The sequence below is a fragment of the Pelodiscus sinensis genome, chromosome 3, assembly GCF_049634645.1.
Source record: "Pelodiscus sinensis isolate JC-2024 chromosome 3, ASM4963464v1, whole genome shotgun sequence".
Taxonomy (NCBI): domain Eukaryota; kingdom Metazoa; phylum Chordata; order Testudines; family Trionychidae; genus Pelodiscus; species Pelodiscus sinensis.
In genome coordinates this window covers 194,653,951-194,670,384 of record NC_134713.1, presented here as the reverse complement: position 1 = coordinate 194,670,384, position 16,434 = coordinate 194,653,951, and the positions used below count along the sequence as shown (strand labels likewise).

General features: G+C 39.6%; 1 protein-coding gene across 5 annotated transcripts in view; it reads right to left on the bottom strand.

Moving 5' to 3' along the window:
* Window positions 1-9,832: 9,832 nt before the first annotated feature.
* Window positions 9,833-16,434, bottom strand: part of SLC24A3 (solute carrier family 24 member 3) — a 341,570-nt gene continuing 334,968 nt past the window's right edge. For 4 of the 5 annotated variants that reach the window (XM_075925771.1, XM_075925774.1, XM_075925775.1 and 1 more), the window contains 2 exons: window positions 13,775-13,840; window positions 9,833-12,683 (listed from right to left, as the gene is read on the bottom strand). In XM_075925771.1, coding sequence (XP_075781886.1) covers window positions 12,534-12,683; window positions 13,775-13,840 — 216 coding nt within the window. In that variant the 3' untranslated portion in view covers window positions 9,833-12,533. The remainder of the gene's footprint in view (window positions 12,684-13,774; window positions 13,841-16,434) is intronic. The other variant, XM_075925773.1, reaches the window with a different exon arrangement.

Genomic DNA, 16,434 nt, shown 5'->3' with positions numbered 1-16,434 from the left:
TGGTCTCACTGTTTTACTGGGGAATTTGACTTTGCACAAGGACATTACCAGACGGGAGAATATATTTCTTCTAGATTTTTTTCCATTGGGTATAGTCACTATTGGGATGGAAAAGCTCTTAACACAATTATTTGGCCAGCTAATCATGGAGTTTAGTACCTAAATATTTTTGATGATCTGGGCCTCAGAACCTAATTGCAACTTCCTTATTCATGAGAGTGGAAGTTGAACTCAGTGAAGCCACTCTTACGAGGAAGTCAATAATAGGTTAGCTTTGAAAACTGAAAGGATACAACTAATCTCGAAGATATATAGGTCTACACTGACACACATGCACAGTCAATTTTCATGACCAGCAGTGATACACACATTTACCTAAGGTAAGAAGTCTGACATGTACAATATTTTTGACTCATCTTTTCCACTTTCCCTGATAAGGAAATACAGTACTTGTTATTGGAAAAACCAAAACCAAATCCTTTTTCAGAACGGGAAAATAAACCTTAAAGATCAAATATTATTTTAGACCCATCACAACATAAATGCAATCCTTGGAAAACTCACAAACATTCTCGTTACAAAAGATTCTGTGTTTCATAATGCAATTTTACTTTCATTTGCATTTTCTCTCTGCTTGTGCTGTATGAAACATGTATTTATCTGCTGTGCCCTTTTGATGTCATTCATTATTAAAACTGGAACACTTTAATGACCAAGATGTTACATTTTTTCATCTTTTTTCAAGAACTCAGCCAATTCAATATTTTAGCAGAGTTTCAGTTTATCTAGGAATGTTCCGATTTCATATCACAATTTTGAATCAAATACATGTATGTTGTAGGTGGCGATTAGGACTCACTACGGAGAGCCAACAGAAAGAAAGATGTTTTCTGTGAAAACCTGATTAGAAGGATCCAGCTGCGTCATGAATTCTAGAATAAATAGAGGTTCATTTTATGCAATGCTTGCTTCATACTCAGCCTTTATCTTTTTGATTTTCAGGCTTTTTTCTCTACAATTAAAAATTGTTCTAAGTGTCTAAGAATTTGCTCAAGCATAAACATCTAACCTTTGTTCTCCACTGTCCAATTCTTACAAAGACTCTTGCACATCTCCTTACCTCCTCCATGTTGAGCTGTACCATAATTCATCTTCACAACAATGCCAGCTCATATGTTCTCCTAGAATGGAGATGTGCTGATCTACACAAAAAAATAGGTTGCTGGAAACCTGGGTACCCCCTGCCATGTTTGCAAGCAGTTAGAGCATTTTATGGCAAAACTACCATTTTTCATCTATGGCACTACACCGGCTGAGGCTCTGCACTCAAATATTTACTTCCATGTTATACCTGATTTCAAAAATGCAGGTTATCACATGTGACTTGAGGTCAAGTAGAAGTTTTTTAAACTGTTTTTAGAAGAAACTGATGCAAACTGGGGAAAGGAGGCTCTTTTATAAAATACCTGTTGGCACCTCGTTACATGTAAATTTTAGTTACTGTAAATGGAGTGCAGAAAAAAAACAGGGATAGTTGCCCTCAAAATATGATATCGACTGAGAGGCAGTGGTAAAGGTTTCATATTTACACATTTCTATGCCAGTGATCAGTAGAAGTGACCAACAGATGGGCATTCTTCAGGTTCTCTCAATGTTTGATAGTTACACTCTCCACATAGGTTGTCGGAAGCAGACTAGCAAGCCGATAAAAATCACAGTAAATTAAGTGTATTGTTGCTTTTTACATAAGTTCAAACAAAAGGATGGTACTAATGTATTTAAACAGCTCCAGCTTTAGGTCCTGATTCAGGAAAGCACTTATGCATGCACTCAAATTTAAGCAAGGGATCAAATTCCATTGAATGCCCTGTGTTTTAACTGCTCTTACCGAACAAGGTAATGCTTTCCTGATTCAGGAGTGTAATTCTTCATTTAAGAGAAATAAATAAATAGTGTATAAATATTTCAGTGCACAAGTTTCTGACCTCCTTGATAATTTTTTTTAAAAACTTTCTTATATTCAGAAAAGGGAACTGGAATTTAGCATAGCAGTCAACTTTTATCCTGTTATAGTTTATATATATACATATCTGATTGGCATGCAACACTAATATTTACTCGCTGATACAAACATGGAAACAAATTCAAAACAAGTAACCATCTTTTGCACTTACAAACTGTGTCTGTAAGTATCTTAAATACTTGCATCAGTTACTGTCTTCTCAACAGCCGTAACAGATTTCTTTTCCTATTCACATGGCAGCCAGCTACCACAGGGCAATGTTTCCATGATAGAGAGCATACTGGGCTAAAGTATATAATGTACACACTTGAATATAAATCTTTGTTTAAAAATTTAAAAAAATAAGACCAAAAATCTGTTAAAGAGCTTATATTCATGACCAAATCCTTTAGTGAATGTAGTTAAATATGGCATGGCATGGCTTCAGGAAGCTTAAAATACCCATGTCAAAACTATAATCATTCACTCGGTTAATTAACACTCATTGTATAATCATTGTTCTTGACTATAAAAAAAGTCAGGATCCTACCCACTTCACTTGCTTACAGTGGACAGAATACATGGTCTGTTTATAAATGAACAAGACAGGAATCTCCAGGAAGAGGATCTGATATCAAATACCTGCATATTGTGCAAATTTCATTTTGAAGAGACACTGATTTCTCTTTGGGAAAAGATTTGGGAGAGAAGTCCAATGGCCTGTGTAATGAGCTGATGTTTCAATTTCAATGAGCATATGCACTGTACAGATACCATATATCAGTGAGGGAAACAGGTCCTCAAAACAGTAACTCTGCATTTTCTCCCACTCATTCTTGGTCCAAAACCTGCCTCCTAACTTTGTTAATCCAATGCATGAATTCTGTCTTAGGTTAGTGCATTTGTAAACATTTGAATCCACAGGCTAACTCTGTACATAGTAAATGGATTATGCTAGCACAGTCTCGCAACCTTATTACACATGGAAACTAATAAGTACCCACCTACAAGCAAATTCAGAAGGACAGCTGCTTTTGAAACAATACCCACAGCATTTGGCCAACATGATCTTCCATCTGCTAATTTTTCAAATGTGCTACCTTTCACACTATATCAGAAGGTTTGTCTATAAAATGGACTAACCAGCCATCACACAGGTTGTTGTGTCTTGAAAATGTATTGGGCCATGCAGTCACAGTCTTGTATCTGTAGGGAAATTTAGCCTCTCACCTTTCAAACACTCAAGAGCTTCCCTGCTATGAAGAATATTTTTTCCCACACACATTTTTGATCAACTATTATTATTCTTCACTACAAATATTATAACATAGAGCTATATTAGCCTTGGTGTAATTCTATTACTCTTACAACAGGGATGAAATTGGTCTGTGCTTTAGATCTCATCTTGTAGCTTTGAGATTGGTGGGTGGATTCTGTACTGTTTTCCCCCTGTAAGGACCTTCATAAATAAACTGAAGAGTGCATTCCCCACCCGACTAAAGGAAATGAATCTTTTCTCAACTGGCAAAGACTGTCCTGAGCAGCATAAGGGACAATGAGGCTTGTACTGATAAAGGACTAGTTCAGCAAACTTTCAATCACTAGAGTAGTCCTTCCTGCAGCAATCCTATGGGCTCATACGGGCTGGCATGTGCAGGTAATAACTGGATGAATTGGGGTGAATTCTCACCTTATAACAGAATGTTATTGTACAAGTCCTATTCTGGGTGCCACATATCAAGAAAGATGTGGATGGATTGGAAAAAGTCCAGAGAAGAACAAAAATGATTAAAGGATGAGAAAATATGACCCATGAGGGAAGACTGAAAGAACTGAGTTTGTTTAGTTTGGAAAAGAGAGGACTAAGAGGGGACATGATAACAGCTTTCAAGTACCCAAAAGGTTGTTACAAGAGGGAGGGAGAAAAATTATTCTCCTTAACTCCTGAGGATAGGACTAGAAGCAATGGGCTTAAATTGCAACAAGGGAAGTTTAGGTTAGATATTCCTATCAGGGTGGTTAAGCACTGGAATAAATTCCTAGGGAGGTTGTGGAATCTCCATCATTGGAGATTTTTAAGAGTAAGTTACACCAATGTCTGTCCGGGATGATCTAGAATGATGGTGCTTGCTGCTGCCATGAGTGCAGGGGACTGGACTTGAGGACTTTTCAAGATCCTTTCTAGTTCTATGAGTCTATGAGTGCTTTCCACATTTTCTATTAAAACCTGGCTCCTTTGAAATCAATGGCAAAAATCCCATTGACTTCAGTGGATCCAGGAATCTGCCATTATTTTGTATCCTAGCTTCCATACCTACAGATGCAACCATGTACATAGGAGAAAAGGGGTCACTGTTGCTATGGTACCTGAGCCCAAACTTTGTCAGCCATAACAGAAATTTCATTTCTTCTTGAACCGGTGTATATACACTGAAAATAATTGTTCCCTAGAAATGCAACAAAGAAGCTCCAAGTAAGTCAACTAACATTTGGAAGACAGAGAAACTGCCAGGCTTACTGAACATACAGCATGGGCTATATCACAGCCTTTGATGTATTTATTAATCACTCAAAAGCAGACAACAGTGACATGCAAACTTTCCTAATCAGCCCAGCTGAACTGTGATCTACCTGTAGGAGAAAACAATAATAAGCCTTCTTGATTTTCCTGACGGAAAACTCAAAACTCATTGAATTCATAAATTCAGTGGGCTTACAATCAGGCCATTTGCTAAAAACAGTTGCTGCTCATTCCAACGTGCTGCCTCATTCATGTAGCAAAACCCAGGAATGTGATATGCCAACTCCTGGCAAAACTTAACAGGGAAAATCTACTTTCCTTAAGAACACTAAAAAGAGTAAAAATCTGGCTCAGTAGTTCATTCTCAGTTAAAATCTATAAAGCTCCGAGGAAGCCTTTCAAAGTCACTTCTCTCTTTTCAGTCAAAGGCACATTCGGTAGGAGTCTTGTATTCTGCTCATTCATCACCAAAAGACATTTTTACAGCACTGGGCATGTTGTACTGCTTCCGTGGTTTATAAAATCCACACGACTCGGGTGCGGATGCTGCATTCACTGAAACGATTTTAAGAAAACCCATTGATGTCAGTGGATTAGATGCACTGCACCCGATTCAGCAAAGCATGTAAGTGCATGCTTAATTGCCATTGACTTGAGGCTTAAGCATGTGCTTAAGCGCTCTGCTGACTTGGGGCTTTAGGGTCTGATCCAGTTCCTATTATAGTACATGAGACTCTTGCCACCGACTGTCATGGGAGTCAGATCAGGCCCAGAAAGAGGTGTAAATGACACCATGTTACGTCAGCCTGTCCCCCTATATCCTTACAGACATTTACCCCCAGTGAAGTGCATATGTGGTACCACCCTTGCCTCTTCTCAGGGTATTGGGTGGAAAGAGAACTTGAAATTACGGTTGGACCTCCAGAGGAGTGCTGCTGATAGAGGTTGCCGGGGGGCGGGGAGGGGAGCAGGGATAGGGCGACACATAATAGACACAATCCTAGCTCTGTTGGCCATGCCCCATCTCTGTTCAATGCCATGCGAGTTTCATGTGTCTTTGCAGGTTCCCAGACAAACTTTTGAGTACGGCCTGCCTCAGAAGCTCTGCGTGTGGCGTAAAGCCCAAAAGTACCACCATGACACTGGGTTAAATCCTGTCCACTTCACAACCCTTCTCCCCCACTACTGGGGAAGTCCGTCTCATGTGTGACACCAACAAACAACGGAACGTGACGCACAATTTTCTTTTCCACAGTGTCATGGCGAACTGGAAGGAACCATCTTCGCTATCCTGAGAAGAGTGGTTGTCTCCCTTCTAATATGCTGCTGCACAGCGGTCATTGCAGTCTGGCCTTCATCCAAATCAAACTCTGCTGGATCGCAGCTACCTGAGTTATCACTGCATCTCTTTATAGGAATCAAAATATTTGGTTCATTCTGAAGGATGGCGTCAAAATGCCGGTAATGTACAATAATTGTGAAGGGTGAGATCTACAACTATGGAATGCGTAAACTTCAAAACAGTTACTTTGTTTAAAATAGTCCTGATATTATTAACTTGATGTCATTGGCAGTTATTTTTTTTATTGCCATATTTACACCATTTTACTAAAAATCTCCCATGAACTTTGGTAAATGAGCATTCTATCCTAAGGCTCTTAGCTAGCGTAATGGATCAAAAATTCGGCATGAATTCTTATACTCTTGCCATATTGTATGTAGAGACAACATGCTATATGATGGTTTGTATAAACAGGTCATCTGTCCAAAAATTATTTTACCATAACCATCCAGTAGCAGTTATGTTCATATCTAAATCTATTTGTATGTAGAATTTTATTTGGCCACTTCTAGTAAGATAGCAACTGAGATTAGCTGTTTTATTGCTGGTGAGACCCATTTACGCAGCTTGATTTTGTTTCTTTGAAAGAGGAAATAAGAAAGAAGCAGATATGATTTTAACAACTTTATAGCTGATTATGTTATGAAAACTGCATGCAGTTCTACAGAAGCCAATAACAGAGACCTGCTAAATATCAGATGAAAACTACCTGCTTTTCCCTGTCACTGATGCTAATCTTAAACCACAAACGCTAACAGGAAAAATTTGAGCAAACTTTTGTGCCTCTAATGATTGTCCATGAAAGTTCAGGTACATAAAACTGAACCTTATTTCTACAAATAGCTATGAAAGTCAGGGTTATTATTAAAACCTGCCAGATTAATTTCAGCATATTCAAATACTATTTGATTGAAAATAACAAGATAAACAGGGGTTTGGGGTTTGTTGGTTTGTTTGTTTGTTTTAGTGTGGAGGTTTTAAAATTTATTTTACTGGTAATTTGAAAATTACAAATTTAAAACCATTAAAATATTTGAAACCTTACAAGAACTGTGCTTTTCTAGAAGCTTTCATAAAATTAGCTGGCTCCATCCATGCTTCAAAGACTTGGCATAGTTAGTGAGCTGTTAGAAGGGGAGTTAAAGTCATAGCCAAATGTTACAAATTATACCACTTGATGTGTGATCAAAGAAACACACTAAAAAGTGTTTTTCTTCTGGACGTGCCTCTTTGGGCATACCTTGCCTTTTCCCATGTGGCATGAATTTGGCCACAACTCCAGTTCTGGAAATTTAAAAACTTTTCATGGTCTGGCCAACGAGTCAGCACAGCTGGGGATGAAATAAATGAATTTGCTCCAAGTGAAATATGCTCCAAGTTCCAAACTCCTGGTGTGCCTAACCCTTATAACTCTTTCATGTGTAATCTTCTTATTGGTGCCAAGCTGTATTGCTAAGAACTAGTTTATTGATTTGGCTTAAAAAAAAAAATCTATGTCTGATTCACTTATTCATATTTTTAAAGTACTATTTTAAGACCATCATGATGGGCTGTTGCAAAGACATATAGGGAGAAATCTTGGCCCTACAGCAGCAGTGGGATTTTTGTCACTGAGTTCAACAGCGCCGATGATTTGTTCATAGTCTTTTAGCTTAGTGCCTCACAACATACCCAATGCATTTGTACAGCATATTCAAACAATACCAGGCATGATGCCTTTTGTTTGATGAAAAACTGTCAAGGCCTTCTCTGTATTCAGACTTGCATGACATGAACCTAAATGTACAATCTGAAACGGATTCAGTTAAATTGGTGCAAACCCTTCTGTGGCTGCTCTCAGTTGGATTTAAAATGACCTTATAGTGATTTAGCTTAAGCCAACACACAGCTGGGATGCATGGCTGTCCCAATCTACTCAACACTGTTATGGAAGCTGTCACTAGTCACATACCAGGGGTGCTACTGCATAGCTCCTGCAGAGCAGACCTGGAAAATGTGGACGACACAACTACATTCCCATCTTCACGTCGTAATCTCATCAAGGCCCTGAATATATTTATGGAAGAAGCAAGTAAGATTTGTCTTCAAGTCAATTGGAAGAAGACCAAACTGATGAAAGTGGCCTCTACCCTTACCCATCATAATCAATGGACAAGAGGCTGAATCTGTCATACATTTGGATATCTTGGTTCCATTGTCCCTAAGGAGGGAGACTGCCTTGCCAACATGAAAAAATCAAATCAGCAAGGCCAAAGGTGATATGCATGCTTTTTGTACTCCTCTCTGGCATCCACACCACATATCAACTCTACGATGCATAGCTATCAAGCAACAGTGGCTTCCCGACTGTTTAATGGCTTTGAAACCTAGGCTACTACAGAGACGCAAATGTGCCAGCTGGACACTTTTGACATGAAACAGTAACATCACATTGAAGGTGTATGGTGGATTCATCGTGTTCTGGTGTCAAAGCAAGCAGTTTCCAGTGTCTTCCCAAGTGAACATCTGTTTTATATGCTGAAGTCCATTCCAGTCCATCAGCTTTATGCATGTGATCCAACGGAAACTGGATGGAGAAGACCTTGTGGATGGCATCATGCAGGTTGTAGGGGCAGTGTGGCTTCCGAATTCGCCTGCTGCAGCCTTAATACAGAGCAAGCCACAACCTTGGCAGGAGACTGGGCTCTCTAGAAATGGCTGAACCAAAGCATGGATCCTACGCTCCTTGAGCAGAAGATTCAATGAATGAAATGAATGGCATTACTCTGAATATAGACAGGGCCTGACATTACAGCATGATCTGACAAGTCCCCATATTTAATTGGAAAGGATTCCGTTTTCAGAACAAATTTGGTGAAAGAAACATCTGTCAGTAGTCAGAAAGTTGTCGTTTTTAAAAAAGTATCTAACAGACATTTTATTTTACAGATTACTAGGAGAAGGCATTGAAAATGTGTGCTGCTGTCATTGCATGTTAGATGCTAACCTCAGGTTACTACGCTAGCATTAAATGAGTGTCCTCAGCACTTGTTGATTTTTTTTCCCTACTTTCTTCTTTTAAAGACATTTTTGTTAGGCGCCATTTGAATGCTTAAAATTAGCACAAATATCTGTTTCACAGGCACAAAAACCATAAATACAAAGCATGCAAATTCACAAACTTCAATGACGCAGCTCAGGATATAAAGTCAAACACAAAGAAAAACCCCAAACCATACTTCTGTAAATGCTGTCCATGCAAGATATTTTCTGTTGTAGGTTCTTGTATCTACCAAATAAAAAAAAAAAAAAAAAAGCAAGCACGATTTCTAAAAAAAACCCCAAAAAACACAGGTATAAGAATTCCACTTTAATAAGGGCAACAACAATCTTTCCTGTGTCACTTAAGATGACCTCACGTCACAAGATTTTGGCATTTAAACACTGTCAAGGGAGAACTAACCATATGTCAGAGTTGAAACTAACATGGGATCAGATATTTGGAGTCGGCCTGTATGAAATCAGGTCAAAAGTGAGAATTGCAATGAGCTCTCTTTGAAATGCTCATTATAATTTTTCTGTGATTACTTGGAAGGAAAACTAAAGTGAAAGCTGTGAATACTCATTGTATCAGTCAGTGTATGTAATGATCTTATTATTGTATGCCTTAGGAAGACCATTCATGAAGAGTGATCACAGAATAAATGTAGCACAGAAAAATGCTTACATTTTTGTCTTAGAGATTTTTCCATGGGCTTTGATTAAGCTGTCAGTTTGAAATGCTCTGTTTTAAAAACAACAGAGGGGTAGCCAAGTTAGTTTGAAACAGGAAAAACTTAAAAAACAACCAATAGTCTAGTAGCACCTTAAAGACTAACATAACATGTAGATGGTATCGTGAGCTTTTGTGGGCACAATCCACTTCTTCAGATGACCTGACTTCATCTGAAGAAGTAGATTGTACCCACGAGAGCTCATGATACCATCTACATGTTTTGTTAGTCTTTAAGGAGCTACTAGACTATTGGTTGTTTTTTAAGTTTTCAAAAACAAATCAGGATTCACACACTTAACGGACCTTCTATTCCAAATCAATCTTGTACCATCTGATTTGGTTTCAGATCACAACACAAGCACATCTAACTGCAACTGTCATCAGAGAAAATGTCCTATCACATCTCATATGAATACAGCACAGATTAAGAGCAATTCAGTGTTTCAATAGAACTCTCTGCTTACGCTTGGAATAAGCAACTTTCAGAATATTCTCACAACATGCACAAAGTTCAGAACAATGAATTTCAGGATACACATACAATGCAAAGCTATGATACTACAGTATTTGATGTATGCCCACAGGAAAAGTTCCTAAAAAACCAAGTCATGCAGTTTTTGTGCCATGGGATAGATAATGGCTATTTCGTAGAAATAGATCCAACTGGCTCCATTGGAGCAGCAGTATAAATATTCAAAATAGAAATAATAATAGGCCTTGATGTGAAATTTCTCCCCCAAATACTGTCCCTCCTGCAAGTAAGGAAAGATTTAGCTTAGGAGCTACTGTACCTTGTTATAAGCTTATAGCTGTGTTCAAGGGTGGAATTTATTGAAATGTATCACATCATGCTACTATTTTTTAATTTAAGCAAGTCTTTTTAGACATTTTAGTGGTTACTATTAATTAAAAACACACTCAGAAGGTACAATGGGGATTTCTATTGCAATGGGATTTCCATATGGTATCATTCTTAGCATGCTGTTCTTAGAAGGCTGCTTAACTAAACAAGTGGGATTACATTTAAGTTCCCAAAGAAAAAATAGCAACACTTCTATAAAATGGAGCCCCTCTTTTCTTCCCCCTTTATTCCATCTGCTCTGTCTTCATACCTGCCTTCCTGTCTGCTTTTACCAGAGGTGGCTCTGTATTGACTTTCCATGAAATTTGCCTGACAAACTTGTACTTTCACTTGTCCCATGTGAAAAGGAGAGCAAGTAATGTGCTGTGTCAAATGGAGAGCGCTGCCGGGGAAATTACACTATTTGTCCAAAGAGAATTAATCTTAAAAAATCAAGTGCAAAAGTGTTGATAAAGAGGGTCTTTACCTTGAACTGTCTTTCTCCTGCTAATTCAGATTTTTTTTTTCTCTAAGGGTCCTGTTTTCGTAGTGCCCTGTCTACCACTATTGGCCACTGTCTGTACCATAGACAAAAACATTCACCTTGTTGGTAGTATTTTATCACACTTCATCGAAGAACATCTACAAGGAAGAGGGGAAAAAAACCCACACCAAATGAATCAGAAGTGATCAGTGCTTAAAGTAAATACAATAGCCAACACTGGCAAGAATCCACAATTTCAATACACATGAGTGTGGCAGTGATGGTTGTTCCTCATGTGTGTGGTGGAATCTGCCTGCATATTAACACAGTATTATACAAAATCTTGCAGGGCTGTTAGAACAGCGAGAGGCAGAACTTTCATCATAACTTAAATGTGTGAGTGAGTTTGCATGAAAGGTATTCTGCCTTTTAAAAGTGCCATTTCTTTCTCTCTTTCTTCCACCAGTAGGAGGTGGAATAAATCCACCACAATCCGACCCCGGGTATGTTCAGCTGTAAAAATTTTTGGCCAGGTCCAGTGTATTCTTTACAGAGTGGCAAATTATGACTTCGGTACCAATGTCTGTGCAAAATATGCCTCTTTCCTTTTAAAGAAACCAGTGTCTACAACTCACTTGGAGAATGTGTGACGGCGCTTACATTCCTCTCACAATGAATAAGACATACAACTACACATGCACCCCCCCCAAAAATAAAAAAACTACAAGAAGTTGGATGATCCTTGGAAACTTCTGCTCTTGCTTTTCAATGTGCGGATCGTTATAAACCAGGGCCCCTCCTTGTTAGCCCTCAAGGGCTGGCAGTCCTACACCACTGCTAGGAAGTCATATAAATAACCTGGCAATACAACTCTGATACTGATAATGAATATGGTAGCAGTATTTACCCTTTGAATCCATGTTCACCTTGTATTCCTTACACCTTTAAGAGCTGCATTAATCATAGTAAAATGTTGTTAGCCACTGCCTTGCCAGTCATTTCTTTTAACAAACAGTCAGTCCACTCATACGCTGCATATCTCAAACTGAGTTCCCATAATACACTGCACTTGTGACCTTTGGATCATTACACGAAATCCAGCGCTCAGAAGGAGAAGCTGCAAAGAGAGGCTGTTGATCTCTGAAAAAAATAAAAATAAAAGATTCCCACAGTTCTGCTTGAAAAACACCCCATAAACAATGTACCCTCTTCTTCTGCATTCTAGCAATAGTCTTAAATTATAAATTAGATTAGTCTTCCACCAAATAACTTAAAAAGGAAGGAATTGTAGCAGATCAGTTTTGCCTGGCTCAACGCCAGATAGCAGCCAGTTCATTTAAAATCCCAGTCACTGTTCAAACCTAAACTTGGAAATCACATTAATGTTGAAAAAAATATCTTCACGCCGATGCAAGATTTTTCCAGGTTTTGGGGTCGGCAGAGGGTAAACCAAGATGGGAGGAGAGTCCTATGAACAGTGAGCAGGGTATACTTCACGACCGCTGGGTGCATCGCGTTCTGCAGACGCCAGCCGTGTTTCGTATTGCACAGGTAAGAAGGAAGTACCTCTCGACAGTCTGCCACCTGGATCAGTGATCTCTGCACATCGGCAAGTTCACAAACGTGAAAACGTTGAATTCTGTCATGATGGAGAAACACAAGAAGATGCCATACAGGAAAAGGCACACAAATCCCAGCTTCCTATCCAGCTTCCATTTGTTCAAGTGGACACCAAACACCTGCAATACACAAAGCCATTTGTTCAGAGTAAGCAGCAACATCAAGAGCATTGCGAATCAGTGGCAAGCACCTTTCTCAGCAGAGTCACCATGCAATTTACTTTTCCACTGCTGAGCACTGTTGACTTGCTTGAGCAACATTCTGTTCTGAATTGCAACTTAGCCTTTTAGAATATTTCGACACAGCAGGCCAGACATACTGTTGGAGTAAATTGGTGTAGCTCCTTCAGTTGCACTGATTCACACCAGCTAATGAGCTGGTCCAATACTATAATCGCCAAATCCATTCTGGAAAGAACAATTCCATTCTATGAGGTACGCATCTCTTAAATCTTTCAATGGCCAGCTCCCTTCTGTGTGTCTAAAATGGCTCTCATGCGTGTACCTGGGCCTGCAATTTGCAAAGGCAAACACCTCCATATGCTTTAAACAGTCGGATGCTTGAATATGAATGTGTCAGTTCGCTGTACTTTATGGCAAACTCATATCTGCCCAGCCTGAAAGAGGACTGTTTTCATAGAACCATAGAATCCTAGAGCTGGAAAGTGACCTCAGGAGTCATCGAGTCCAACCTCCTGCCCAAAGCAGGACCAATCCAACTCAATCATCCCAGCCAGGGCTTTGTCAAGCTAGGTCTTAAAAACCTCTAGGGAGGGAGAGTCCACCACTTCCTTAGGGAACCCACTCCAGTGCTTCCCTACCCTCCTAGTGAAATCGTTTTTCCTAATATCCAACCTAGACCTCCCCCACTGCAACTGGAGACCATTGCTCCTCATTCTGTCACCTGTCACTACCAAAAACAGCACAAGACAAAGTCCGGCTTCATTTTTACCATTGAAAGTGACTAACAATAACTAGTGAGTTTCCAGGGGCTCCTCTCAAGAAAAAAAATACACACCATCTTGTGTCAGGTCAGATAATTGCTTGCAAAATCCCAGGTTAGGCGCCTGGATATCTAACAGTAAGAATCAGGAATACCTCTCAATGGGATGCATAGCAACTGCTGCTGCTCTAAGAGGAAAGGAGGAGGATGGAGAAAAAGCCAATGTTTATAAAAACTGGAAATGAAGAAGTAGAGAGTATATACGTACTGTGACAAAAACAGATGCCAGCAGCAAGCCAACAGAATAGATAAGTCCTCTGCTGTTTAACTGGATCTGAAAAGAAGGAATGTTATAAAAACTATGTGAGACATTTGAACTGCTAATTATTCTGCAGAAGTAAACTCCCCATTCCAGAAGAAGAGGTCTAATCAAAGGGTGACATACTCTGGGCAGATCTCCACTAGGTGGGGAAAATGGATCTAAGTTATGCAACTTCAGCTGTGCAAAGAAAGTAGCTGAATTTGAGTTACTTAGATCTGCTTACATGGTGTCTTCATTGTGGATTTACAGAAGATGCCCATTGACTCTCATTGTGCTTCTCATTCTGGTGGATTACCAGAGTCAACAGGAAAGCAATCAGTGATGTAGAGGTAAACTGAGGCAGTCCATGGTATTCTCCTAAGAACCCCAATTAAAATCCTGGGAAGGCCTGGGAACACACAGAACAAGCAGCTAACATGACCCTGGTCACCCTGGCAACCACATTCCAAGAGGGCCTAGCTCTGATAAGACCCTGGCTGGTACCAAAACAAACTTCATGGAAGCTGTTCTCACTGTCTCCTTTAATTCTAGATAATAAGCCTGGAACCCAACGACCACGCCAATGCGAGGCAGTATCACCCTGCAGTAGACGCATCATCATTTCAGTAGACAAAGTTGCCATTAACATGTCTGTTTTGTTTATGTTGGATTATTTAGCTTGTTAGTAATAACTACCTGTATTATTGATAAGATGTTTAATTGGCAATAGGTGGGGACATCGTGTAACTTTCGTAGTTTATTGGCTTATGTGCTCATTTCGTCTTGCTGCCTAAAACCTATGAAATTGTTTCTACTCCGCCCATCTGCTGCCTGTATAATCTATTGTAATGTTTTGATTAACCATGCATCTGAAGAAGTGGATCTTTGCCCACAAAAGCTTATGCTCCAACACTTCAGTTAGTCTGTAAGGTGCCACAGGACTCCTCGCCGCTTTTGATTAACCAGTGTTCACCAGGTTGACCCTTGAGGGACACTCCACCAGCTGTGTGCAATAAATCCTCTGCTTGTTTTCATCTGCATCCAGAGTGTCCAGAATTATTCCCTACAGTTGATCAATTTATCATGTCTTTCCTAGATGTGGTAAATCAACCCCTGCTGGATTGATCACTGTCCCATAATGAAGACATGCCCTATGAGACTGTGAACATTACCAAGCTTGCCACTCCCAGCCAAACTTTCTTACTTGTCTCTTCTTTAGTGTCTTGTGTGTTAATAGCATGGGAGTGTGCCTTCCTTCTGATTGGCTCCTGTGTGATTCCTGCACAAATAACTCAGGGAAAGGTTTTTTTATCCTTACCCATCATTTGATTTCCCAACTACTGGGGAAAAAATCCTGGGACAAAAATGTTCTTTTGCCCCTACTGTTGTTAGGCTGCACAGAAGAGACAAAGATGAAATCGAAAGGCCTGGTCCTCTGATACTACACATCAGCATGGTCAGTTTATCTCATTCACGGGAACCTTACCTTTGTGAGTGCTGAGTAAAAAGGCTCTTTGTTTCATTTATCTAATGAAGGCTCCCTTCACCCAGCCTATGCAAGCACCTCACAGTTGTTAAGGTATTTATCCTCACAACACCCCTGCAATGTAGGGAATAGCTATTAACCCCACTTCATCTGAAGGTTTTACCCACAAAAGCTCATGATACTATATAAATTTTTGTTAGCCTCTAAGGTGCCACAGGACCACTTGCTATTACTGTTTGTCCCTTTAGGAACCTTAATTGTTTTTTTCCCTCTAAAGCTGAAACAACTTGGCATATCAGAGAATACAGTTTTGGACTTCAGCTGTTGTGTCAAAACTCTCTGCTTCAGCTGGCCCCCGTGGATGGAAGGCCAGGTGTTTGCATTAGGATAGCAATGACAGAAAGAAACATGCAAGAGTCTTTTCCTTCACTGGAAGGTTAATATCTTCCCAACTAGAAGCAAAGCAGCTGGCCGTTGGGGAGTGGGTAGCATAGGCTAATGAAATGTAACCCTTTGAGACCGAGAACTACTCCTGAGGCTATTGAATATTTTATTTCCTCCATGCAGTTAAAACGTGATATGCCTATATAATCTAAGACTGTCTCAAATACTGCTTACGCTTTCCTAGGCACACCTCCTGGAATGCCTTTCATTTAAAATAATTTTATATTATCACATAGAAGCAAGTTGGTGTAGAGAATTTTTGCGGGAGAGATGCTGCAGTCCAGCAGTGCACTGTTAGCGCCAGAGCATTATAAAGTGAACTGGGCCAAATGTATTCCTCCATTGAAATCAATGGCATTGCAGTAGCAAATCATGTTGCTCATTCTGTGCAAAGAAATCATTAGCAAAGTTGAGTTAGAACCAACAGGCGTCCAGAAGGTAAATTATTTTGATCAATTTAAGTTTTTTTGGAGCAGGTACTTTCCACACTACAAGCTTCCTGAAAAGATACTTTGAGTGCGGACATTTCTAATGTTGGTCTGAGCATGTTTATTTTCATTTTGTGCCGGAATATTTCCAATAGCATGATGCTACTTGTTACTGGGGTACAAGACGAGAGCTCTAAGTGCAGTGTTCTTCCTTAAGTGGGCTGATTTCCAGTTCTTAATTACTCAGCTGGCTCTACAGATGTATACAG